The 27776-nt window shown below is 39.2% G+C and overlaps 1 protein-coding gene across 1 annotated transcript in view; it reads right to left on the minus strand.

The window, feature by feature from the left end:
• The window catches only part of cbln1 (cerebellin 1 precursor), a 52246-nt gene extending 24708 nt beyond the window's left edge, over positions 1 to 27538 (minus strand). Inside the window, exons 1-2 of the mRNA XM_061917080.1 lie at positions 26777 to 27538; positions 17706 to 17825 (exon numbers count right to left, since the gene is read on the minus strand). Coding sequence (XP_061773064.1) covers positions 17706 to 17825; positions 26777 to 27034 — 378 coding nt within the window. The 5' untranslated portion in view covers positions 27035 to 27538. The remainder of the gene's footprint in view (positions 1 to 17705; positions 17826 to 26776) is intronic.
• Positions 27539 to 27776: the final 238 nt, after the last annotated feature.

The following is a 27776-nucleotide window of genomic DNA, read 5'->3' on the forward strand; positions in this document are numbered from 1 at the left end:
AATATTTTTAGGTCATGTCAGGATACATGATATATATCTCCATATTTTGCCTTCGCCTTGAATGAACACTTGATGCATATAATCACACCAGATTCTATACATCTACACTAAAACATTCTTGTTCATACTGCATTAATATATGCTACTTTTAAAGGCCTACTGAAATGAGATTTTCTTATTTAAACGGGGATAGCAGGTCCATTCCATGTGTCATACTTGATCATTTCGCGATATTGCCATATTTTTGCTGAAAGGATTTAGTAGAGAACATCGACGATAAAGTTCGCAACTTTTGGTCGCTAATAAAAAAGCCTTGCCTGTACCGGAAGTAGCAGACGATGTGCGCGTGATGTCACGGGTTGTGGAGCTCCTCACATCTGAACATTGTTTACAATCATGGCCACCAGCAGCGAGAGCGATTCGGACCGAGAAAGCGACGATTTCCTCAGTAATTTGAGTGAGGATGAAAGATTTGTGGATGAGGAAAGTGAGAGTGAAGGACTAGAAAAAAAGAAAAGAAAAAAAAGACGAGGGCAGGGAGAGCGATTCAGATGTTATTAGACACATTTACAAGGATGATTCTGGAAAATCCCTTATCTGCTTATTGTGTTACTAGTGTTTGTGAGATTATTTTGTCGTACCTGAAAGTCGGAGGGGTGTGGCCACGAGTGTGGTGGCCGTCAGTGTCTTCGTTGGAAACCACGTTTCTCGTCGAGGCAAGGCAGCAGGGCTGAGATTTTTTTTTCCCCCCTCCTCCACGGTGTAAGCATCCGACGGTCGGGGGCAACCGGTTGGAGGAGGCAAGAGAGTCCGCAGCTGCAGGAGGCACGACGCAAGCTCTCCACTCCTAACTACGGTAGGAGCCGACTTAATACCACCATTTTCTAACCGAAACCTGCCGGTTGACATGTGGTAGGAAACCGTGTTCGCTTGACCGCTTTGTTCCATAGTAAAGCTTCACCGTCAGCTTTCAGGAATGTAAACAAGGAAACCCCGGCTATGTTTGTGTTGCTAAAGGCAGCTGCAATACACCGCTTCCCACTTACATCTTTCTTCTTTGACGTCTACATTATTAATTGAACAAATTGCAAAAGATTCAGCAACACAGATGTCCAGAAAACTGTGTAATTATGCGATTAAAGCAGACAACTCATAACTGTGATTGGTGCTGGATCAAAATGTACGCTACAATCCGTGACGTCACACGCACGCGTCATCATGCCGCGACGTTTTCAACAGGATACTGTGCGGGAAATTAAAAATTGTAATTTAGTGAACTAAGCCGGCCATATTGGCATTTGTTGCAATGTTAATATTTCATCATTGATATATAAACTATCTGACTGTGTGGTCGGTAGTAGTGGCTTTCAGTAGGCCTTTAAACTTTCATGCAGAGAGGGAAATCAAAACTACCGGTAAGTCAATTTACCAAAACTATATTTATTAAAAAGTCATTAAGCAGTGGCACAAACATTCATGTCATTTCAAAACAGACTACAAGGTTGTCAGAGAAATAAAAAAAAACAAGCTATGAGTGCACTTTTGTGCATGATGTCACTAAGATGACATATCAGAACAACACTAAATTAAAGTGCACTTTTTGTACAGAACGCCACTACAATAGTTTAAAACAAATAAAGTGCACTTTTGTGCATGATGTCACACAAGATAGTTCAATAAGTGTCAAGTAAAAATGAGCTGCATAATAGGAAATCAAACAGTGTATGTCCTTCACTATGTGGTAGGTTCCTGCGGACGTTATCTCCTTGATTTTTAGATGCATCATTATTTGGGAGGTGGACGATTCTGAATCAATGGGCAAATGTCCAAATATAAATTATTTCAGTATTTTAAACAAAGCAATACGGAAGGTTAAAAAATGTGGATTAGCGCGGAAACGTATAGAAAAAGACAGGCGGGAGGAGAAGAGGAGCTATGCTAAACGCTAAGCTGGCTTGATTGTGAAGTATTGAAACAACAAACAGTATGAGTGTTTTGTAAACTTAAACAGAAGTCTAGGCAGGGCGTTAGTGGAAAAGCGGCAAATGAGTGAAAGCGACCGAGACGTTGCCATGGAGGCGAGGGTTTTCTTACTTGCCCGACTGCAGTCACACCGTGACACATGTCCGTCAATGATAACAGTCCCCGATAACCTGGACCAATTCGAACCGTTGTTTGTTTTTTTATTCTTTAATTTTGACATTCCTTCACTCTAAGAACACTCTATATATTTCTATTTGAAACTGGGTAACACTCCGACAGCCGTCACTTTTTTGCGCTCGCTATCCTGGTATTTTCCTGGCTTTTATCCGCCGACCGCCGTGTTGCTGTAGGGAGGAAAAGCGGAACGACACACATTGCGGGAATAACATTCTCGGTGCGTCAGCTAAATACAAGTATACAGTGGGGCAAAAAAGTATTTAGTCAGCCACAGATTGTGCAAGTTCTCCCACTTAAAATGATGACAGAGGTCTGTAATTGTCATCATAGGTACACTTCAACTGTGAGAGACAGAATGTGAAAAATAATCCAGGAATTCACATTGTAGGAATTTTAAAGAATTTATTTGTAAATTATGGTGGAAAATAAGTATTTGGTCAACCATTCAAAGCTCTCACTGATTGAAGGAGGTTTTGGCTCAAAATCTCATGATACCTGGCCCCATTCATTCTTTCCTTAACACGGATCAATCGTCCTGTCCCCTTAGCAGAAAAACAGCCCCAAAGCATGATGTTTACACCCCCATGCTTCACAGTAGTTGTGGTGTTCTTGGGATGCAACTCAGTATTCTTCTTCCTCCAAACACGACAAGTTGAGTTTACACCAAAAAGTTCTATTTTGGTTTCATCTGACCACATGACATTCCCCCAATCCTCTGCTGTATCATCCATGTATCCATTTTGGTATAAACTCAACTCGTCGTGTTTGAAGGAAGAAGAATACTGAGTTGCATCCCAAGAACACCATACCTACTGTGAAGCATGGGGGTGGAAATATCATGCTTTGAGGCTGTTTTTCTGCTAAGGGGACAGGACGATTGATCCTTGTTAAGGAAAGAATGAATGGGGCCATGTATCGTGAGATTTTGAGCCAAAACCTCCTTCCATAAGTGAGAGCTTTGAATGGTTGATCAAATACTTTTTTTCCACCATAATTTACAAATAAATTCTTTAAAAAAAAAATTCACATTCTGTCTCTCACAGTTGAAGTGTACCTATGATGAAAATTACAGACCTCTGTCATCATTTTAAGTGGGAGAACTTGCACAATCGGTGGCTGACTAAATACTTTTTTGCACCAACTGTATTCCACAACCCCAAACATGTCTTTTTCAAAGCCTGCAGTGAAGAGAAAGGTTCGTGATGAGCAAAGACAATTCCAGGAAAAGTGGGAGATGCAATATTTATTTGTTGAGCACAGAGGCACCCCGATGTGTCTTATTTGCACAGAGAAAGTTGCGGTGCACAAGGGATACAATTTGAAACGTCATTGTTGTGGGACATGCGCATTCTGCGTCTCCCTCCGCTACGAGTCCAACCTGAGGACCCGCTGACAGCGCATTCCAGACACGCCCCTGCACTCATCAAGCGGACCGCGCCCACTCTTTGCCGCAGCCGGCCGCATTACACACCTGTGACTGATGACGAGGAGCTGCTTAAGAGACCAATGGACCTAGGGATCCTTGCGGGAACTTAGTTCTCTGTTGAAGTACAAACTCTCCGTCACCTGCAAAGTGAGCTGTGCATCTCACTTCGTCCTCGGATTGCTTCCTTCGTCCCTCGACTCCTCGCTTCCTTGCACGGACTACCCTGCCTGTCTTGCCCTTATTGGACTGCATCGCGTCTCTCAACACGCACCTCCAACACTTTGGTAAGACACTCCAGTTAACTTACACACATAGCCTCACACCACATACACTTTTGAATCTATAGTTCACATTCCATTCCCTTAGTTTGTTTTCTATTGTTTATTATAAATATGTGATTTAACATTTATATATATATATATTAAATCTCTGTACACTACTGCCACCTGGTGTCTGTTTGCCGTCACGTCCTCCTTAGTAAACCATAACAGTAAGTTCCCGCCAAATTTTATAGTAGGACCTGACGGCACAGTTTTTTTTTGTTTTGTTTTGTGTTGTATAGCCCCGCCCCCAGTGACTTTAGCTCCGCCCCAGTGACATTTTTTGTTTACCTTCCTCCTTCCTTTTTGTCCCTCTCAGGATGTCTTATTCTTTTTCCTCCACCATGGACAATTTTTCTAGCCCTCAACACCCCTTCAAGGGACTGTTTAATGGTGCCGTAGGGATCGAGGAATTTTCTCGTCGCCTGAACACCCTCTTCCCACCCTTTGTTCCTCAGCCAGCAGGAAGCGTCTGGCATCTGCTTTCGGAAGGGGGGGATAGTACTGGTGGCTGTGCTGGTGTGGGGGCACAGCGGCACCCAGACAGGCAAACACCTTCCAGACCTATACCATCTGTCTTTCATTTTAGTACTGGTGGCTGTGCTAATGTGGTAGCACAGCTGCAACCAGACAGACTTTCCCCTGCCAGAGATATCCCACCTATCTTCCGCTTTTCCCAGCCGCAGCCACCAGTCCCCTGGCTAGCCTCCGAGCTTGCGCCTGTCCACGAGCTAGCCTCCGAGTTAGCACCAGTCCCCGAGCTAACCTCCGAGCTAGGGCCAGTCCCCGAGCTAGCCTCCGAGCCAGCGGCAGTCCCCGAGCTAGCCTCCGAGCCAGCGGCAGTCCCCGAGCTAGCCTCCGAGCCAGCGGCAGTCCCCGAGCTAGCCCCCGAGCCAGCGGCAGTCCCCGATCTAGCCCCCGAGCCAGCGGCAGTCCCGGAGCTAGCCCCCGAGCCAGCGGCAGTCCCCGAGCTAGCCCCCGAGCTAGCCCCCGAGCTACCACCTGTCCCCAAGCTAGCCTGTGAGCTAGCACCCGTACCCAGGCTGGCCCCCTCATCTCCACCCGCTCCCAGCCTGGCCCTGACCTCCGCCGCTCGGCCGGCAGCCCTGACCGCTGCCCCTCGCCCTGCAGCGCCGACTTCAGCACCTCGGCCAGCTCCTCAGCTGCTCTCCTCGTCTCCGTCTCCAATGACGCCTGCCGCTTCCACGCCGCCGATGACGTCCGCCTATTCCTCTACGCTTCAGACGACATCTTCTGCTGCTTCCACACCTCCGACGTCACCTCCTCATTTCTGGCGAGACGCACCATGGCGCCACTCGAGTCCGCCTCCCCGACGGCCAAGATGGTGGCCGTTCCTTGGTCGCCCGCCTCGCCGGCCTCAGCGACGTTCTACTCGCCGCCGCCATCAGACTCGTCCCCGGTGGATTCGGGGAAACCTGGGCTGGCGACCCACCACCAGTTCGCCCCTCCACCCTCCCTTGACTTTTGTTCCTGCTTTTCGGGGGGTTCAGATTCCTGGACATCTGGAATCTGTCCATAGGGGGGGGATACTGTTGTGGGACATGCGCATTCTGCGTCTCCCTCCGCTACGAGTCCAACCTGAGGACCCGCTGACAGCGCATTCCAGACACGCCCCTGCACTCATCAAGCGGACCGCGCCCGCTCTTTGCCGCAGCCGGCCGCATTACACACCTGTGACTGATGACGAGGAGCTGCTTAAGAGACCAGTGGACCTAGGGATCCTTGCGGGAACTTAGTTCTCTGTTGAAGTACAAACTCTCCGTCACCTGCAAAGTGAGCTGTGCATCTCACTCTTCCCCGGATCTCCTTCGTCCTCGGATTGCTTCCTTCGTCCCTCGACTCCTCGCTTCCTTGCACGGACTACCCTGCCTGTCTTGCCCTTATTGGACTGCATCGCGTCTCTCAACACGCACCTCCAACACTTTGGTAAGACACTCCAGTTAACTTACACACATAGCCTCACACCACATACACTTTTGAATCTATAGTTCACATTCCATTCCCTTAGTTCGTTTTCTATTGTTTATTATAAATATGTGATTTAACATTTATATATATATATTAAATCTCTGTACACTACTGCCACCTGGTGTCCGTTTGCCGTCACGTCCTCCTTTAGTCAAACATAACAGTCATTATTAGACTCTGCATCCCGTGGCCCCCAGGTGAAGTCAGTTTGAGACCCCTGCTGTAGACACATCGGTTTGTAAAACACACCTCTGCCTTGTTCTAACAAAATCAATCAACTGGATGAGTTGAAAATCAAAGAGCATTCTCTGGCCTTGCTTATCTGCTTAAAATAATCACTTTAGGCCCACATTTTGTTAGTAAGTATTTGGAAACCTAACTAAAACAGCTGAAGTTTAAAAACATGCTTAGGTTGTATATAAAGATTTTTGTTTTGTTGTATTGGTACTATTAGTATTGTGTCATGTGTAATTTGAGTGCTTCTTGATTTACTCCATATTTCTGTCAATAGTTAACTCTTTTTTAGGGCTGAGCAATATATCAATATACTCGATATATCACGGGTGATATAGAAAATGACTACCGTATTTTTCGAAGTATAAGTCGCACCTGCCGAAAATGCATAATAAAGAAGGAAAAAAAAACATATCTAAGTCACACTGGAGTATAAGTCGCATTTTCGGGGGAAATGTATTTGATAAAACCCAACACCAAGAATAGACATTTGAAAGGCAATTTAAAATAAATAACGAATAGTGAACAACAGGCTGAATAAGTGTACATTATATGAGGCATAAATAACCAACTGAGAAGGTGCCTGCTATGTTAACCTAACATATTAAGAGTCATTCAAATAACTGTAACATATAGAACATGCTATACCTTTACCAAACAATCTGTCACTCCTAATCGCTAAATCCCATGAAGTCTTATACGTCTAGTCTCTTACGTGAATGAGCTAAATAATATTATTTGATATTTTACGGTAATGTGTTAATAATTTCACACACAAGTCGCTCCTGAGTATAAGTCGCACCCCTGGCCAAACTATAAAAAAAAAAATGTGACTTATAGTCCGAAAAATACGGTATATCGTGATATTCAAGTACACGTTCTCACGCAGTTGCTTTTAGCTGCGAGCATTACACTACAGGCGTTTCTCACTCTTGGTTGTCTCTCCTTCTCACAGAGACATAAAACAAGCACACCTTCTTACATACGTCACATACGTATACACCCTCGCGGAGCAGAGAGGTAGCGGCATGGGCAAAGTTAGCTGTGGTGCGAGTGGTAATACGAGAGAAAGAAAGTGCGAATCTGGTAACAAATGAAGGAAGAATTTATTCCCAAGAAAAACAGCAGGGGATCCATCGTCTGGCGGTGGTTCGGCTTCAAGTGGGAATATGTCGAACAGTGGCCAGGCACGTAACCCTAATTTGTCAAGTGTGGGGCAAAAGCGTTGCTACAAAAAGTAGCATTACTGCTAATTTGTAGCATCATTTGAAAAGTCACCTGCTAGAGAATGAAGAGTGCGTACTCCGCATGACAACATCTCCATCCAGTGCCACACAAACAAAATGCCGAGGCAACCATTTCCACATCAACACCGTATGAAAAAAATAGTCAATAACATAAGGAGATAACATCCGCAGTGACTTACCACATAGCGATTTGATTTCCTATAATGCAGCTCATTTTTATGTGACAGTTATTAAAATATCTTGTGTGACATCATGCACAAAAGCACACTTTATTTGTTTTAAACTATTGTAGTGGCGTTCTGTACAAAAAGTGCAATTTAATTTAGTGTTGTTTTGATAAGTCATCTTAGTGACATCATGCACAAAAGTGCACTCATAGCTTGTTTTAAATAAAATAGTGAGCATACTAGACAACTTGTCTTTTAGTAGTAAGTAAACAAACAAAGACGCCTAATTAGTCTGCTGACATATGCAGCAACATGTTGTGTCATTTATACACCTATTATTTTGTCAACATTATGAAGGACAAACTGTAAAAATCCATTATTAATCCACTTGTTCATTTACTGTTAATATCTGCTTACTTTCTCTCTTAACATGTTTTATCTACACTTCTGTTAAAATGTAATTATCACTTATTATTCTGTTCTTTGATACTTTACATTAGTTTTGGATGATACCATACATTTGGGTATCTATCCGATACCAAGTAGCAACAGGATCATACATTGGTCATATTCAAAGTCCTCATGTGTCCAGGTACACATTTCCTGAGTTTCTAAACATAATATACATTTAAAAAAACGAAAGACGATGTTGTGATGCCCAAAAAATATTGACGCAATCATTGTTCATTTTCAATCATTTTTTTTCTTCTAGTGCTTCACTCTAATTTTCCTCATCCACGAATCTTTTATCCTCACTCAAATTAATGGGGAAATTGTCGCTTTCTCGGTCCGAATCGCTGTAGCTCCTGGTGGCCATGATTGTAAACAATGTTCAGATGTGAGGAGCTCCACAACCCGTGACGTCACGCGCACATCGTCTGCTACTTCCGGTACAGGCAAGGCTTTTTTATTAGCGACCAAAAGTGGCAAACTTTATCGTCAATGTTCTCTACTAAATTCTTTCAGCAAAAATATGGCAATATCGCAAAATGATCAAGTATGACACATTGAATGGACCTGCTATCCCCGTTTAAATAAGAACATCTCATTTCAGTAGGCCTTTAATTTAGTGTTGTTTTGATATGTCATCTTAGTGACATCATGCACAAAAGTCCACTCATAGCTTGTTTTAAAATGTCTCTGACAATATTGCACTTTCTGTTTTGAAATGACATGAATGTTTGTGCCACTGCTTAATAACTGTTTAATAAATACACTTTTGGTCAATTGACTTAGTTGTGATTTCCTTCTCTTCATGAAAGTTTAAAAGTAGCATATATGAATGCAGTATGAAGAAAAGTGTTTTAATGTAGACACATAGAATCATCATACTGCTGTGATTATATGCATCAAGTGTTCATTCAAGGCTAAGGCAGAATATGGAGATATATATGGTGTATCGTGACATGGCCTAAAAATATTGAGATATTAAAAAAAGGCCATATCGCCCTGCCCTAGCTGTGACATAAAATGTGGGAAAAGTGAAGCGCTGTGAATACTTTCCAGATAAACTGTAATTTTACAGCTTTGCCAATAAACGAGACCGTCTCAAGCGGTCAATACATTCAGGGAGAAGGTTTGATTCTGTTATTTTTAATTTCAGACAGACAACAGTGCCAGTCAATGAAATTAATTGTTTATGACTTGAGTTTCACATAATGTTATTACATTCCTTTTGGAATAATTGCTTTTTGCAGCCAGGCCAGTTACAAAGTTAAATGAGTATGCAGCATAGAATTTTAGAATTCATGAATAAAATGTTGCATATCTCCCACTGTCTGATGATCAATGTCTGAACTAGCTTCCAACCACTCTTTTTCTCCCAGTTAAACCATTATTTCCCCATCCTTATATCCATCATTAGCTCCCTTTTTCTCCAAAACACCCATTACTTTTCTTATCCTCTGTAGCTAGACGCTTCTATGGGATTATTTTTTCACCTTTCTTCGCGCCCCTTCTTTTTTATGTCGTCTGTCTCCTCTCCCTTCATGCCTACCTACGTATGTTTTTCATCCTTTGTCTCTCATCTCCTGCATGCGCCACAGCAACTGCCTCTCAGGCAATTAAACAGTGGGAGTTTTCAACACACCAGATGCCCTGAATGGAAGGGGGCACGACTCCAGAAGGTTGAGCGGCACATTCTTAACGCTTATAAAGGACGGAGAAAAAAAAACGAAATCACACCTGCCGTTTTAAAGTTTGCAACCAGGTTTGAAATGCTCCTTTATTTCTTTTTGAAAATGTGAAAATCATGACTTTATCACCATCGTCGTCAGCATGGTTTGACAGATGTGGTTGCTTCTGAGCTTCTATTTGTGTGCAGTCAGACAACGAGTGGACTTGTACGCCTTGCTTAGACTGCCCCGCCTTCCTTGTTGTTGCGGCTGATATGCCATGTTAATTAATTCAGGACTGCAATAAAAAAAAAAGTCTAAGTAGCAAACACATACTGCCAAAACTCCAGGGAGCCAACAGCATAATTACACAACAGTTTAATTTGCAAAAGACACATTGTGATTAACATTGTGTGGCGTGTAAAAGCCTCATTATCCATATGTTAAACACCACGAATGGGCTCAGGACGTCTCCGAGATTTCCTATCGCGTGTCACATCAAAAGACTAAAGAGACGGTGTTGAACGCGCAGTGAAAAGGAGTTGTTAGTGAGATGAAAGAAGTGCTGGGAGAGGGCAGGCAGTTTGCATAAGTGTACATTGGGGATGCCAGGATTAACCGATGTTACTATTAACCGTGATTAAAAATACGTCACAATTACTAAATCGTAAAGGGTCCTCTACATCGCGTTTTTCAGTCCTCCTCACTCGCTATAAACATTAGGGTTGTCCCAATCCGATATCTGGATCGGCCGCCGATATTTGACAAAAAATGCGTATCGGCAAGGCATGGTAAAAAACAGATCCAGATCCAGTTTTTAAAAAAACTCCGGTCCGTGTTTTCCAACACACCGATTTAAATAATACATTCCCCTTTTCTGCTGCTCCCTAATTTCCGTTCCACATTACACAGCACACCTTCAACACATCCACAGGTCTGTGTTCTAACCGTTAAAATGGCCATGTGGATTAAGAAGTTACGGTAAAAATGTCAGCTGTGTGGGATTATTTTACCCTACAAAACAAAAAAGATGAAGAGGTGGAGTGCAAAACATGCCACAATAAAGTCAAGCGTGGTGGTAAAGTTGTAAGACATTTTAATGACTCTTGAGAGTGAGAGGCTTTTTTAGCACATCAGCTAAACACATCTAACACAGGAGTTAAGTTTACACTTGTTCAAGAGCAAGTATTGATGCTGAGTTATAGACATTTTATCCCACTCAGGTTGTTTCTGTGTTTTGCTTTTTTAAATAATGTTTACAGCATTATTTGCACTTTATACTGTTCACTTTTTTACTGTTTAATGATGCCATTTCTGTTTGTCATGTATAATTTGGTCTATTTTGTGTTTATCCTTGAATAAACAGGTCAGTTTCTTGTTATGAACCATTGTGTAGTATTCAAACTCACCTAATTCAGCTAGCTAGTTGTTATCAAGAGTACTAAAACCCTTTTCAACATGAATCTGACAACAAAGTAGGCTAAATAACTTTAAACTTTAATGCAAGCTCGGATAGTCCAGTATCGGTATCGGATGGGAAGTGCGAAAACCTGGATCGGGACATCCCTAATAAACATATTAAAAATGAATAATTAACAGGGCTGCGAATCTTTGGGTATCACACGATTCGATTCAATATCGATTCTTGGGGTCACGATTCAATTCAAAATCGTTTATTTTTTTCGACTTAAAAGGATTCTCTATTCAATACATAGGATTTCAGCAGGATCTACCCCAGTCTGCTGACATGCAAGCAAAGTAGTAGATTTTTGTAAAAAGCTTTTATAATTGTGGAGGACAATGTTTTATCAACTGATTGCAATAATGTAAATTTGTTTTAACTATTAAACGAACCAAAAATATGACTTATTTTATCTTTGTGAAAACATTGGACACAGTGTGTTGTCAAGCTTGTGAGATGCGATGCAAGTGTAAGCCACTGTGACACTATTGTCCTTTTGTTTTATTTGTATAAATGTCTAATGATAATGTCAGTGAGGGATTTTTAATCACTGCTATGCTGAAATTATAACTAATATTGATACTGTTGTTGATAATATTCATTTTTGTTTCACTACTTTTGGTTTGTTCTGTGTCGTGTTTGTGTCTCCTCTCAATTGCTCTGTTTATTGCAGTTCTGAGTGTTGCTGGGTCAGGTCTGGTTTTGGAATTGGATTGCATTGTTATGGTATTGCTGTGTATTGTTTTGTTGGATTGATTAAAAAATAAAGGAATAAAATATCGATTTTATAAAAACGAGAATAAATTCTGAATCGCACGTGAGAATCGCGATTCGAAACAATTTTTTCCTACACCCCTAATATTTAAGTAGTTGATGACAATAACACTTGAGTTGATCATTCACATGAGTAAAGAACATTTTAGTCTCATACCGGATAAATAACACAATCAATTATTTATATAATAATCAAAGCAATTAATTGTTTTTTATAGTTATTAGAGATGTCCGATAATATCGGACTGCCGATATTATCGTCCGATAAATGCTTTAAAATGTGATATCTGAAATTATTGGTATCTCTCCCAAAAAGTAAAATGTATCCTTCCATTCATCTTCTTCCGCTTATCCAAGGTCGGGTCGCGGGGACAGCAGCCTAAGCAGGGAAGCCCAGACTGTCCTGTCCCCAGCCACTATGTCCACCTCTTCCCAGGGGATCCCGAGGCGTTCCCAGGCCAACGCGTCCTGGGTCTTCCCCGTGCTCTCCTACCGGTTGGACGTGTCCTAAACACCTCCCTAGGGAGGCGTTCGGGTGGCATCCTGACCAGATGCCCGAACCACCTCATCTGGCTCCTCTCAATGTGAAGGAGCAGCGGCTTTACTTTGATCTCCTCCCGGCGGAGAAAACTAATTTCGGCTGCTTGTACCCGTGATCTTGTCCTTTTGGTCATAACCCAAAGATCATGACCATAGGTGAGGATGGGAACTTATATCGACCGGTAAATTGAGAACTTTGCCTTCCGGCTCAGCTCCTTCCTCACCACAACAGATCGATACGGCGTCCGCATTACTTTTAGTCGTGATCGGTGCTGGAAGAACATGTCCGCTACAACCGGTGACGTCACTCGCAAGCGTCAACATAAGCGTCATCATTCCGCGACGTTTTCAACAGGTTACTTTGCGGGAAGTTTAAAATTGTAATTTAGTAAACTAAAAAGGCCGTATTGGCATGTGTTGCAATGTTAATATTTCATCATTGATATATAAACTATCTGACTGCGTGGTCAGTAGTAGTGGCTTTCAGTAGGCCTTTAACATAAATAAAGAATAGTGAACAACAGGCTGAATAAGTGTAGGTTATATGAGGCATAAATAACCAACTGAGAAGGAGCCTGCTATGTTAACCTAACATATTATGGTAAGAGTCATTCAAATAACTATAACATATAGAACATGCTATACCTTTACCAAACAATCTGTCACTCCTAATTGCTAAATCCAATGAAATCTTAAACGTCTAGTCTCTTACGTGACTGAGCTCAATATTATTATTTGATATTTTACGGTAATGTGTTAATCATTTCACACATAAGTCGCTCCTGAGTATAAGTCGCACCCCCGGCCAAACTATCAAAAAAACTGCCACTTATAACCTGAAAAATAGGGTATGCAGTACGTGTTAGACTTTTGTTCAGAATCAGCCACTTTTGCAACAGCGAACGCAGCTTTTTTCTCATTCATTGTGGTAGCGTCACAGTGCATGGACTTCAAATCAAGGAGCATGGAGTGGGTTGTTGCATTGCAGCGAAACTAGATCGTCATTAGATCAGCGGTGCCCGTCAGGTCGATCGCGAAGCATTAAAAGAAATTTAAATGAAAAATTGCCTATCATCAACCTTCACTATGACGTCCCTTTCATCACTTGATTGCCGTTCATGGCAGCCGAGGATAATGTGAGAAGACGCTGGCTGCTGCGAGCTCAGGATGAAGAAAAACAAAAATGACCAGCAGGACCGCGAGTAGCACTTGATATTTCAACAGGAGTACCCGCTGTCAAAAGTGTAAAAGTTCGACCGCACGGTTCCTGCCTTCCACAAAATAAGTGCTGCTCCCTCCTGCCAGCGCTGCCGTAATAAAGGTCTGAGAAAACTAGCGCATAAAAACTAGAAAGCTACAGTTAACTCCAATGTATTTCTTGTAAAGGATATAAAAATGGTATTCAAAAGGAGGGAAATACTTTATTTTTCCTCCACAATATGAATTTAAAGTTGTCTAATTCCAGACAATGCAAGTCATGGGAATAAAGCAACATATTTTCTTGTCTTTAAGAAATAAGGGAATCTAATGATATTTTCATTTAACACCTTTAATATGTAAACAAATGTTATGTCTAAATATATATATATATATATATATATATATATATATATATATATATATATATATATATATATATATATATATATATACATATCAATCAATGTTCATTTATATAGCCCTAAATCACTAGTGTCTCAAAGGGCTGCACAAATCACAACACAAACCACTATGACATCCTCGGTAGGCCCACATAAGGGCAAGGAAAACTCACACCCAGTGGGACGTCGGTGACAATGATGACTATGAGAACCTTGGAGAGGACGAAAGCAATGGATATCGAGCGGGTCTAACATTATACTGTGAAAGTTCAATCCATAATGGATCCAACACAGCCATATATATATATATATTAGGGGTGTAATGGTACACAAAAATTTCGGTTCGGTATGTACCTCGGTTTAGAGGTCATGGTTCGGTTCTTTTTCGGTACAGTAAGAATACAACAAAATATACATTTTTGGGTTATTTATTTACCAAATTTGTAAACAATGGCATAACATACATATACACACAGGGTCCATTGCCAGGGTTAATACATATATAACATATATTAAATAAAAACTAAATAAGTTAAGGCTCAGAATGCTTTCTTAACAATACCTTTTTATATATAAAGTAGGGCTGGGCGATATATTGATATACGATATAAATCGCGGGTTTGTCTCTGTGCGATATAGAAAATGAGTATATCGTAATATTCGAGGAGAGGTTCTCACGCAGCTGCTGGCACAACAATCTCCTCTTTCCTGTGTCTCCTCACAGACAAGCAGGTGCACATTCATACGTCACTTACTGTCACATCATACGTATACGCCCTCGCCCAGCGGAGAGGTCGCAGCGTGGCTAACGTTAGCTGTGATGCTAGCGGGTTGTTGCGGAGAAAGAAGGTGCGGATCTCGTTATAAATGAAGGAAGAACTAATTCCCAAAAAAACAGCACGGGGTCCATCGTCTGGCGGTGGTTCGGCTTCAAGCGGGAAAATGTCGAATAGACAACTTTAATTTGTCAAGTGTGGGGCACAAGCATTGCTACCAAAAGTAGCATTACTGCTAATATGTAGCGTCATTTGAAAAGTCACCTGCTATTAACTTTAATAAATACAGTTTTGGTAAATTGACTTAGTTGTGATTTCCTTCTTTGCATGAAAGTTTAAAGGTAGCATATATGAATGCAGTATGAAGAAGAATGTTTTAATGTAGACACATAGAATCATCATACTGCTGTGATTATATGCATCAAGTGTACATTCAAGGCTAAGGCAAAATATCGTAATATATATCGTATATCGCGATATGGCCTAAAAACATTGCGGTATTAAAAAAAGGCAATATCGCCCAGCCCTAATATAAAGTGCTTTTTTTGAGACATTTATTAGTAGATTGCACAGTACAGTACATACAATTGACCACTAAATGCTAACATCCCAATAAGTTTTTCAACTTGTTTAAGTCGGGGTCCACGTTCATCAACACCGCCCGCCATTTTTTGTAGACATGTTCCATAAATATTGATGTTAAAGATTTTTTTTTTTTTTTGAAGAAATGTTTAGAATGAAGTTGATGAATCCAGATGGATCTCTATTACAATCCCCAAAGAGGGCACTTTAAGTTGATGATTACTTATATGTGTAGAAATCTTTATTTATCATTGAATCACTTGTTTATTTTTCAACAAGTTTTTAGTTATTTTTATATCTTTCTTTCCAAATAGTTCAAGAAAGACCACTACAAACGAGAAATATTTTGCACTGTTATACAATTTAATAAATCAGAAACTGATGACATACTGCTGTATTTTACTTCTTTATCTCTTTTTTTCAACCAAAAATGTTTTGCTCTGATTAGGGGATACTTGAATTAAAAAAATGTTCACAGGGGGTACATCACTGAAAAAAGGTTGAGAACTACTGTGTTATGAGAGTAGCGTGTGTGTGCGTGCGTGAGACCCTTTAATATGTGACACCATGTGACGTCAGTGAGTGTGCGGGCGAGCGAGGTGAGGGAGCGGTAGAGCGCAGAAGTGGCTAGTGTTTTGTTGGATTAGCTGTGTGCAAGACCTCAATTAAGCCACTATTAGCAACTAATCGTTGGCCTCTTCCTTTACCCTGGAGTCCGGAGCTGTGGAGACCCACTGCCGGGTAGAGTGAAGGGTTGTGCGCGCAAGGGAGACATGGGAGCCGGAAGCAGGAAAGGTGCAACACATGTTTGACGTGTTGTCAGAAGCAGCTGCTGAAAAATCTTGGCAAACCTCCATCCTCCATTGTTGTATCGCGCAGCCAAAGTGTTCCCAAACGGGAGATCTTAACGAGGCAGGAGGGTCTTCCAGCTCTGGCTTTAACATGTTGTCCTAGCCTGCTAGCTGCTAGCATGTCTACTCGTTCGGTACACCTCCGAACCAAAACCGAAACCCCCGTACCGAAACGGTTCAATACAAATACACGTACCGTTAGACCTCTTATATATATATATATATATATATATATCGACGTATAATCCAAAAAATATGCTAAATTTTTTTAACATGCCTCAAAACAGCAGCTCGGAATTTGGGACATGCTCTCCCTGGGTTGTGGTGTCGGCGGGGGCGAGGGGCAGCGGGGGGTGTAAATTGAGCGTCCCGGAAGAGTTAGTGCTGCAAGGGTTTCTGGGTATTTGTTCTGTTGTGTTACGGTGCGGATGTTTTCCCAAAATGTGTTCGTCATTCTTGTTCGGTGTGGGTTCACAGTGTGGCGCATATTTGTAAGTGTTATAGTTCTTTATACAGCCACCCTCAGTGTGACCTGTATGGCTGTTGACCAAGTATGCGGTGCACTCACTTGGGTGCGTGAAAAGCGGTAGGTATTATGTGACTTGGCCGGCACGCATAGCAGTGCCTTTAAGGTTTATTGCCGCTCTGTGCTTCTCCCAACGTACAACAGCGTTTTAAAAAGTCATAAATTTTACTTTTTGAAACCGATACCGATAATTTACGACATAACATTTTAAAGCATTTATCGGCCGATAATATCAGCAGCCTGATATTATCGGACATCTCTAATGATAGCTGCTAGTTGCACCCTTTTGTTTCTAGCGATGCAGCTGTCTCTAGACTCGATTAATCTAAGGATTCACATCTGATTTTTATCGATTGAATCGTTCACTTGTCAAACCGAATATCCGGTTTTACCGAATGTATATATTTAAAATTGTGTACTTTTATTTTAATGTTATTTGATTACTGTTATTTATGACATTCATTAATTACGCATAAAACCATTTCAGAAATGTCTGATTGTGATATTTTTTTTTCTTGTGAAATTAATCAATGCAAAGTAATTGTGATAATTGTGATTATTACTCACATAAATAATCGTACAGTCAAAATGTATAACCGTTGCATCCCTAGTGTACATTGAAGTACATACAACAGTCAAATATAGTGCTCCGGCGCTGAAAAATGACAACACCTAAAAGGAGGCATAGGTACTATGCACTGTCCGTGGTGCTGAAGCTGCAGCGACACAATAATCCAACCTCCCTTTGCATTAAAAGCACTCAACTTGGGTTTGGGCAAGTATAGATGAATTACGAGGGGGGCCAGCAGCTAACTTACACCTGTTGATGCCTACCCTCATGGTTGTCTCTGGGGAAAGATGAAAAAAATCTACAAAACGACATTGTGGGGACTGAATCCAACACACACACTCACACAAATATAAACACACACCAACCTGTATTGTTTGGCGGTTGTAGACTTTAACTACGTGGAAGTTAAAACTGTAAATCCCTATTCGTGGCGCGATGAAAGTACTTCTCTCCTCATCGAAATTCTTCCCAACATTTACGAGAACCTGAAAGAAAAGGAAGTTTGGTTGTCAATGCAATGCTGGAGGAGTTGCTGGATCAGTCATATATCCTCCTGAGAGCCAGCGTCCTCTGCAGTGGACATTTGAGTTATGTTTGTGTGTGTATATATATATATATATATATATATATATATATATATATATATATATATATATATATGGATTGTGTATAAGTGTGTGTGTTGTGTGTGTATATATATATATATATATATATATATACATATATATATATATATATATATATATGTATGTATCTATATATTTGTATATATGTATATATGTATGTATTTATATATATTTGTAAATATATGTGTATATATGTATATATACATATATTTATATATATATATATATATATACATATATATATATGTATTTATACTGTATGTGTGTATATGTATGTATGTATATATATTTGTATATATTTGTATATGTATGTATGTATATATACATATATTTGTATATATATGTGTATATATACATATATTTGTGTATATACATTTATACATATACATTTATATATATATAAAGTATATATATAATCTATGCATGTGTGTGTGTTTATATGAATATATGTACATATGTCTATATGTATTTATGTACATGTCTATATATATGTATGTATGTATGTATGTATATATATATATATGTGTGTGTATATGTATATATATGTGTCTGTGTATATATATATATATGTGTGTGTATATGTATATATATATATATATATACACATATATATATACACACATATATATGTATGTATGTATTTATATATATTTGTATATATATATGTGTATATATATATATATATGTATATGTATATGTATGCATATATATGTATATATACAGTATATATATGTATATATATAATATTTGCATATGTGTGTGTTTATATGAATATATGTACAGTACATATATATGTACATATGTCTATATGTATGTATGTATATATGTGTGTGTGTGTGTGTGTGTGTGTGTGTGTGTAAGTGTATATATATATATATACGTGTGTGTATATATATATGTGTGTGTACACATATGTCATACATATATATATATATGTATATATATATATATATAGAGAGAGAGAGAGAGAGAGAGAGAGAGAGAGAGAGAGAGAGAGAGAAGAGAGAGAGGAGGAGAGAGAGAGAGGAAGAGAGGAGAGAGAGAGAGAGAGAGAGAGAGAGAGAGATCCATATCTAATCTATATCCATATCTATATTACATGTTAATGATGACAAATTGTTTCAGTTTCGGTAAAACAGACGATGAGATCTCCCTAAACCATAATAACCAGTTGAAGTTAATTTTGTAAAAAAGATAATAAATTCCATCTCTTACCCATTAAAATAGAAAAAAAAAAAAAAAAGACAAATAACACCTTTTTATATGGTAAAGGGCGCATCCGGCCACACTGCAGACATCCTGATTCCCCAGTGGGGACAAACAACTGCTCCCATTTCCTTTAAAAAAAATTGTAATCATCCATGAATCCTATCTACTGTTGTATCTGCACAGTTAAATGAATGGTTTTATGGATAAAAGCGGACCGTGGCGTGTAATTAAGCAGTAATTAGAGTGGAAATTAACCTTTCCCTACAGAAAGCAGGCATGGCTCTCGCTCCTGTCGTTACTAAATTATGTGGCTGCAGATCAGATCACACAGCCCATATTGTCAGCTAAAAGGTTAAATTAAAAGTTGTAGTTTTTTCTACTAGACATTACAGTCCAACAGGCTGTGTGTTAGCTATAAAAATAATTGCAACAACCCTGGTAGATTAAATATCTGATGTGTGCAGATTACAGTTTTGTCCTTCAATCCATTTGACCAGCATTCTGCATTTCGAAAGGAAACCAATACACACTAAAAAAAATGCTGGATTATTTTGATAACCCAAATTATGAGTTGCTACATACATTTTGGTGTTAGTTTTATGAAGAGCAATCCATTGTTTGGGTTACAAGGGTATTATTTTAACTCAATTCTTGGGTTTTCAAAATTATGAAGAATTTCTGGGTTTTTTAACGAGTAATGCATTTTTTATTAAAATTGTACTTTTTTCCTTAAAGGGAATTTTACAAACCCCGTTCCCATATGAGTTGGGAAATTGTGTTGGATGTAAATATAAACAGAATACAATGATTTGCAAATCCTTTTCAACCCATATTCAGTTGAATATGCTACAAAGACAACATATTTGATGTTCAAACTGATAAACATTTTTTTTTTGCACATAATCATTAACTTTAGAATTTGATGCAAGCAACACGTTACAAAGAAGTTGGGAAAGGTGGCAATAAATACTGATAATGTTGAGGAATGCTCATCAAACACTTAATTGGAACATCCCACTGGTGTGCAGGCTAATAAGAAAAAGGTGGGTGCCATGATTGGGTATAAAAGCAGCTTCCGTGAAATGCTAAGTAATTCACAAACAAGGATGGGGTGAGGGTCAACACTTTGTAAGCAAATTGTCAAACAGTTTTAGAACAACATTTCTTAACGAGCTATTGCAAGAAATTTAGGGATTTTACCATCTACGGTCTGTAAAAATCATCAAAAGGTTCAGAGAATCTGGAGGAAATCACTGCATGTGAGCGATATTACAGGCCTTTGATCCCTCAGGCGGTATTGCATCAAAAACATACATCAGTGTGTAAAGGATATCACCACATGGGCTCAGGAACACTTCATAAAACCACTGTCAGTAACTACAGTTGGTCACTACATCTGTAAGTGCAAATTAAAACTCTACTATGCAGAGAAAAACCCATTTATCAAGAACACCCAGAAACACCGCCGGCTTTGCTGGGCCTAAGATCATCAAAGATGGACTGATGCAAAGTGGAAAAGTGTTCTGTGGTCTGACGAGTCCACATTTCAAGTTATATTTGCAAACTGTGGAGGTGGTGTCCTCCAGAACAAAGTGGAAAATAACCATCCGGATTGTTATAGGCGCAAAGTTCGAAAGCCAGCATCTGTGATGGTATGGGGGTGTATTCGTGCCCAAGGCATGGGTAACTTACACATCTGTGAAGGCACCATTAATGCTGAATGGTCCATACAGGTTTTGGAGCAACATATGTTGTCATCCAAGCAACGTTATCATGGAAGCCCCTGCTTATTTCAGCAAGACAATGCCAAGTCACGTGTTACAACAGCGTGGTTTCGTAGTAAAAGATTGTGGGTACTTTCCTGGCCCGCCTGCAGTCCAGACATGTCTCCCATCGAAAATGTGTGGCGCATTATGAAGCGTAAAATATGACAACAAGACCCTGGACTGTTGAACAACTGAGGCTCTACATAAAACATGAATGGGAAAGAATTCCACTTTCAAAGCTTCAACAATTAGTTTTCTCAGTTCCCAAACATTTATTGCGTGTTGTTAAAAGAAAAGGTGATGTAACACAGTGGTGAACATGCCCTTTCCCAACTACTTTGGCACGTGTTGCCGCCATGAAATTCTACGTTAATTATTATTTGCAAAAGAACATAAAGTTTCTGAGTTTGAACATCAAATGTGTTGTCTTTGTAGCATATTCAACTGAATATGGGTTGAAAAGGATTTGCAAATCATTGTATTCTGTTTATATTTACATCTAACACAATTTCCCAACTCATATGGAAACGGGGTTTGTATTATGGAATAATCTCATCAACATTATTTACAATCACCCGACATTGAGTTAGAATAACTCAACTTTTGGGTTAAATAATTCAACCCAATAGTTTGGTCGGGAATAACCCAACATTAAGTTATCACCACTCAACTTTTGGGTTAAATAATTCAACTCAGAAGTTGGATTGAAAAAAATAAGCCAAAATGTTGAGTTAAAATAACTCAAATAAGGGATTTGTCCTTTTCTGGACCAGGGGTTAAAATTGGGTTATTTTTTAAACCAACATTTTTTTAGTGTGTATGATTTATTGCACACATGGAAGCGACTAAAATGTTGAATGTTCATGGTAGAGAACAACAATAATGAATTCAATAAATGAGCAGTTAATGAGACGTGAAATAATGTTTCATTAGCATACATGTGCAACAAATGTTGGAATAAAAGTACAAATTGTGTATCTTTCAGTGTTCCAATACAATCAATGGTAAAATAAATGTTTAGATCAGGAGAGTCAAACGTGCGGGCCGGATCAGGCCCACCAACAAGTTTTACCCGGCCCGCGGTATGAGTTTGCTCAGCATAAAATCGAGCCGAAAATTTTGAATGAAAGAAACTGCTTCTCTAAATGTGACCACTAGATGTCACAATAGCAATACTTTGTATCTTTGTAGATGATGCTACATATGTAAAAAAAAAATCAACCACTTGATGTTAGTGCACCAGTCGAGGAAAATTTGCAAACTACATAAATAACATCCTTTTTTTTGGTTTTGATATAATTTTTTTCCATCTTGATGGATTGGAAAGGAACTCCAATGAGTTAACTGATGAACATTATCAAATAATTTATTCAGAAAGTATACATAACGACAACTAAAGATAGAAAACCATGTCTTGATTAACGTGGACTCCGACTTAAACAAGTTGAAAAACTTATTCGGGTGTTACCATTTAGTGGTCAATTGTACAGAATATGTACTGTACTGTGCAATCTACTAATAAAAGTTTCAATCAATCAATACTACTAACCGCAACATGTAAGTGTAAAAAGAACCCAACAAAATTATTATTTGTACATTTTCAGAATGTCTTTGTTCTACTTTTAAACAAAGAAAACAATCTGAAGTTGTCTTTATTTTTAAGTTATCGTGCCGTGATTTTACCAGTCCGGCCCACTTGGGAGTAGATTTTTCTCCATGTGGCCCCCGATCTAAAATAAGATTGACACCCCTGGTTTAAATAATACCATATTGTTGTCATGATTAATAGTGTGCATGTTTTTGTGTGTGTGCGTGCGTGTGTGTTATTTCGGTGCGTAGAGGGCCACGAAATATAAGGTATGGACCCTCCTTCCTCAGAAATATTCACACAGAAACAATTACACACATCATTTTTTTAAGACATATACCTTAAACAAAGTATTACACGTTTATTTAAAAGTAAACAATAAAAAAAGCATATCGTTGAATGCAAAATGTTATCATAATCATCAGACTGTCAAACTTCAGTATTTATTGGGACTGTCAAACGTGATACTAACAAGTTGACAAAATCTTCTTTTAACAGCACAATTTTTTTTCATCGCGGGATTACCGTGGGTCCTCAGTCCGAACGTAGCGATAGAAAAGCAGCAGCGTTCCAGCTGAGGAGCCACAGGAATGAATAAAGAGCAGAAATTGACAAAGAAAAAGTTGTACGGATCAGCAGGTTTAGTATGCGTGTCGCAGGTTGCGATATTTGGGCTTGTTTTTGAACGGGCAATTGCTTATTTGTGCATTAAAAATAAACCAAAACAAAACTGCGTCAGTAGGTCGTGTGTACTTGTATATTGCGTGTGCAACTATGTCACAGCACAGACTGACTGACAAGACCCAGTTTGAATTAGAGGCAAAGTTAGCAGGGGAAAACCTAATGGAAAAAAATACTATTTCAACTGTACATATTTCATATTATGAGAAAGAGAACGCACTAAAGGACTGGATTTGAGCCTAGGTGTACAATATCTTGTCCATTTTGTGTTAAACTGGTTAACAAAAGTACAGTTTGATGTATGCAAATGTTTGAATATTAAATCGCTCAGTCCCATGTGAGGTGTACAGTTTCATTAAGTACACTTACCTTCCTACCACATTCCAAAAATATGCATGTTAGGTTAATTACAGACTCTAAATGTGTCAATAAGAATGAATGTGAGTGTGAATGGATGTTTTTATATTTATATTTTTCGCCCTAAGTCAGCTGGCCTAATGAAGATAACTGTAAGAGAAAATGGATGGATACCCTTATTAAAGAATCTGCGATTAATTTTAAATCATTAATGAACAAGATGTTGTTAATCATGATTAAATATTGTAATCCTTTATTTGGACATCAATCACCTGTGACAGGGGTGTCCAAACTTTTTTCCACAGAGGTCCGCACACGGAAAATTTTAAGCATGCGGGGGTCATTTTGATATCTTTCATTTTCAAACCATGACAAAATATATGGATTTTTTTTTTTTTAATCCTTAGGACTCCTGGGGAGCATAGAGGGTCTCAGTCACTAAAATGTTAAAAATAAGTAAAATTATTATTTTTATTATTTTTTATTTACTTACAGTAAAATCTCTATATCAAGTTTAGGTTGATATAAAGTAAAACAAATAAGGTTTTATGCCTTTTCTGTCAAAGACAACTTTGTTTTTTTATAGTAAAACTGAAATATGCAGTATTTAGATAGATAATACTTTATTGATTCCTTCAGGAGAGTTCATTTATTTAGCAATTAAAGTCCTCAAAAATCAATAATGCAGGACACCATTGATTTTGATTATTTAATATTTATGAGTAATCACAGTGAAAAGTTAAATAAAATCCTACTAAAAATATTTGAGATCCAAAAGGTTCCCCACTCAAAAAAGTGATGTTTTTATATTAGTTTTTTTTTTTAACTTTTAACACTTAAATTTCAAGATCAACTTCCGTTATATCTGTCGATTTTAAGTTTGAACTATTATTTTGTTTGTTTTATGCTCTTTTGTCAAAACTTTGATTTTTTTATATGGCAACCACACAATATATGCAATATTTTTTCCACATAAAACATTTCAAAGTGATTTTTTTTAATAATAATGCATTATAACATCGATTTTTTTATCCTTTTTTTGGAGCAATGGAAAAAAAAAGAAAATAAAGACAAAAGGAACAAAAAAAACTGCCTGCATGGCAGCTTTGTGTCAACATTGCCACTTTTTCTCATTAGGTTTCACCTCATTCCTCTATTTATTTAATGATTTTATAATATTTTGCAATACTATCAATTTTGCAATTTTTGCAGAATGTGTGGCGGGTCGGTAAACGATTAGCTGCGGGCCGCACTTTGGACAGCAATGACCTAGGGCAGTGGTTCTCAAATGGGGGTGCGCGTACCCCTGGGGGTACGCGCGTTTATGCCAACGGGTACGTGAAATTGTTTTTAAATATTCTAAAAATAGCAACACTTCAAAAATCTTTTATAAATATATTTATTGAAACATACTTCAACAAAATATGAATGTACGTTCATAAATTGTGAAAAAAAATACAACAATGCAATATTCAGTGTTGACAGCTAGATTTTTTTCCATCAATATTGATGTTAAAGATTTATTTTTTGTGAAGAAATGTTTAGAATGAAGTTGATGAATCCAGATGGATCTCTATTACAGTCCCCTAAGACGGCACTTTAAGTTGATGATTACTTCTATGTGTAGAAATCTTTATTTATATTTGAATCACGGTATAGCTCGGTTGGTAGAGCGGCCGTGCCAGCAACTTCCGCCATCCTAGTCTCTGCCGTTGTGTCCTTGGGCAAGACACTTTACCCACCTGCTCCCAGTGCCACCCACACTTGTTTAAATGTAACTTAGATATTGGGTTTCACTATGTAAAAGCGCTTTGAGTCACTAGCAATAAGCGCTATATAAATATAATTCACTTCACTTCGCTTGTTTATTTTTCAACAAGTTTTTAGTTATTTTTATATCTTTTTGTCCAAATAGTTCAAGAAAGACCACTGCAAATGAGCAATATTTTGCACTGTTATACAATGTAATGAATGAGAAACTGATGACATAGTGCTGTATTTTACTTCTTTATCTCTTTTTTCAACCAAAAATGATTTGCTCTGATTAGGGGGTACTTGAATTAAAAAAACGTTCACAGGGGGTACATCACTGAAAAAAGGTTGAGAACCACTGCACTAAACCTAAAGGACTGGATTGGAGCCCAGGTGGACATTATCTTGTCTATTTTGTGTTAAAGAGGTTAATAAAAGTACAGTTTAATAAATGCAAAAGTTTGAATATTACATTGCTCAGTCCCATGTTGGGTGTACAGTTTAATTAAGTCCTTAGCTTCCTACCACATTTTCAAAAAATGTGTGTTCGGTTAATTGCAGACTCTAAATTGTCAATAAGAATGAATGTGAGTATGAATGTTTTGTTTTTTTTTATTTATATTTTTTCGCCCTAAGTCAGCTGACCTACTGAGGATAACTGTTACAGAAAATGGATGGATACCCTTATTAAAAAATCTGCGATTAATTATAAATCATTAATGAACAAGATGTTGTTAATCATGATTAAATATTGGAGTCGTTTATTTAGACCTCAATCACCTCGGGCAGTGGTTCTCAAATGGGGGTATGCGTACCCCTGGGGGTACTTGAAGGTATGCCAAGGGGTACTGAGGGTTTTTTAAATATTCTAAAAATAGCAACAATTCAAAAATCCTTTATAACTATATTTATTGAATAATACTTTAACTAAATATGTTGCAACAATGCAATATTCAGTGTTGACAGCTAGATTTTTTTGTGGACATGTTCCATTAATATTGATGTTAAAGATTACTTTTTTTGTGAAGAAATTATTAGAATGAAGTTGATGAATCCAGGTGGATCTCTATTACAATCCCCAAAGAGGGCACTTTAAGTAGATGATTACTTCTATGTGTAGAAATCTGTATTTAAAATGTAATCACTTGTTTGTTTTTCAACAAGTTTTTTGTTATTTTTATACCTTTTTTTCCAATTAGTTCAAGAAAGACCACTACAAATTAGCAATATTTTGAACTGTTATACAAACTGACGACATAGTGCTGTATTTTACTTTTTGATCTCTTTTTTCAACCAAAAATGCTTTTGTCTGACTGGGGGGTACTTGAATTAAAACAATGTTCACAGGGACAACAAATTGTGAGGCATGCAGACCGTTTTTTCTACCGCTTGTCCCTTTCCTGATATAATGATATACGTCCGGACGCAGATCAACAACAAACAGAACGTGCTCCTACCCGATCGAAGTAGATGATCATTGTCCGGTTGCTCATTTCCGAAGGTTCGTGGTTGGTGTTCCGGACGGCCGAGAACGCCACCTTGGCGCTGCCGGATCGCACAGAAATGCCGAGGGCGGTGCCGGTCGGGTCGGAGGCGGGGTTGGAGTCGCACACCACCAGACACTTGCCCTCCAGGACGATGGGCTCCGTCTCGTTCTGAGCGCGGCCGGGACTCGCCACCAGCCACACGGCGCCCAGCAGCCAAAGCGCCAACATACCGGGAGTGGAAGCCGAGAACTTGCGGTCTTTGAGTCCACTTTTCAAAAAGTAAGTGACGGCTAGTTTCCCGGGCTTTTTTTCCTCCACCCCACCCTCGTTCCCGGGCTTTTTTCCCTCCACACCCTGGTTTCTCTCCGGGTTCGCTAATTACGCACTTGCTCCGATTTTGGCTCGTTTTTGTGTCCCGGCCCGCCTCGTCGTCTTTTCCCGGAGTTAAAGCAGTCCAGTTGGGCTCCAATTCGCACTTTTTTTAGCAGCTTTTCACCGACTTAAAGAGCGTGTGGGTCGGCAGTCATGTCGGCTCTTAATTATTAATACATCACATATGAGACTTTCTAACACAAAAATGCTGAAATAAGGACGACGTATGTCAAGATGCTCCCGCCTCGGTCTTACTTTCTCCCCCCACCATGACCAACCACGACGTCGTTCATCCTTCCCTCCGGTAACAGTGAGCCTTCACCGGGTTAGAGTCTGCTCGTCCTCCTTACGTTCCAATTGCTGCGAGACCTCCGCCCCCCTGGTTCCCGCCCCTCCACTTTATGGGACACGCCTTCTTTTTCTGCCCAGCTCTCTCTCTCTTTACTGCGGGCTCTGGGCAGAGTGAGGCCCGGCGGCTGCGTGCGCAGGTTTAAGCCAGGGGGTCGGGAAGCCAAAATGTTGAAAGAGCCATATTGCAGTGGTTCTCAACCTTTTTTCAGTGATGTACCCCCCGTGAACATTTTTTTAATTCAAGTAC

This window comes from Nerophis ophidion, linkage group LG12 (genome assembly GCF_033978795.1).
Source record: "Nerophis ophidion isolate RoL-2023_Sa linkage group LG12, RoL_Noph_v1.0, whole genome shotgun sequence".
Taxonomy (NCBI): domain Eukaryota; kingdom Metazoa; phylum Chordata; class Actinopteri; order Syngnathiformes; family Syngnathidae; genus Nerophis; species Nerophis ophidion.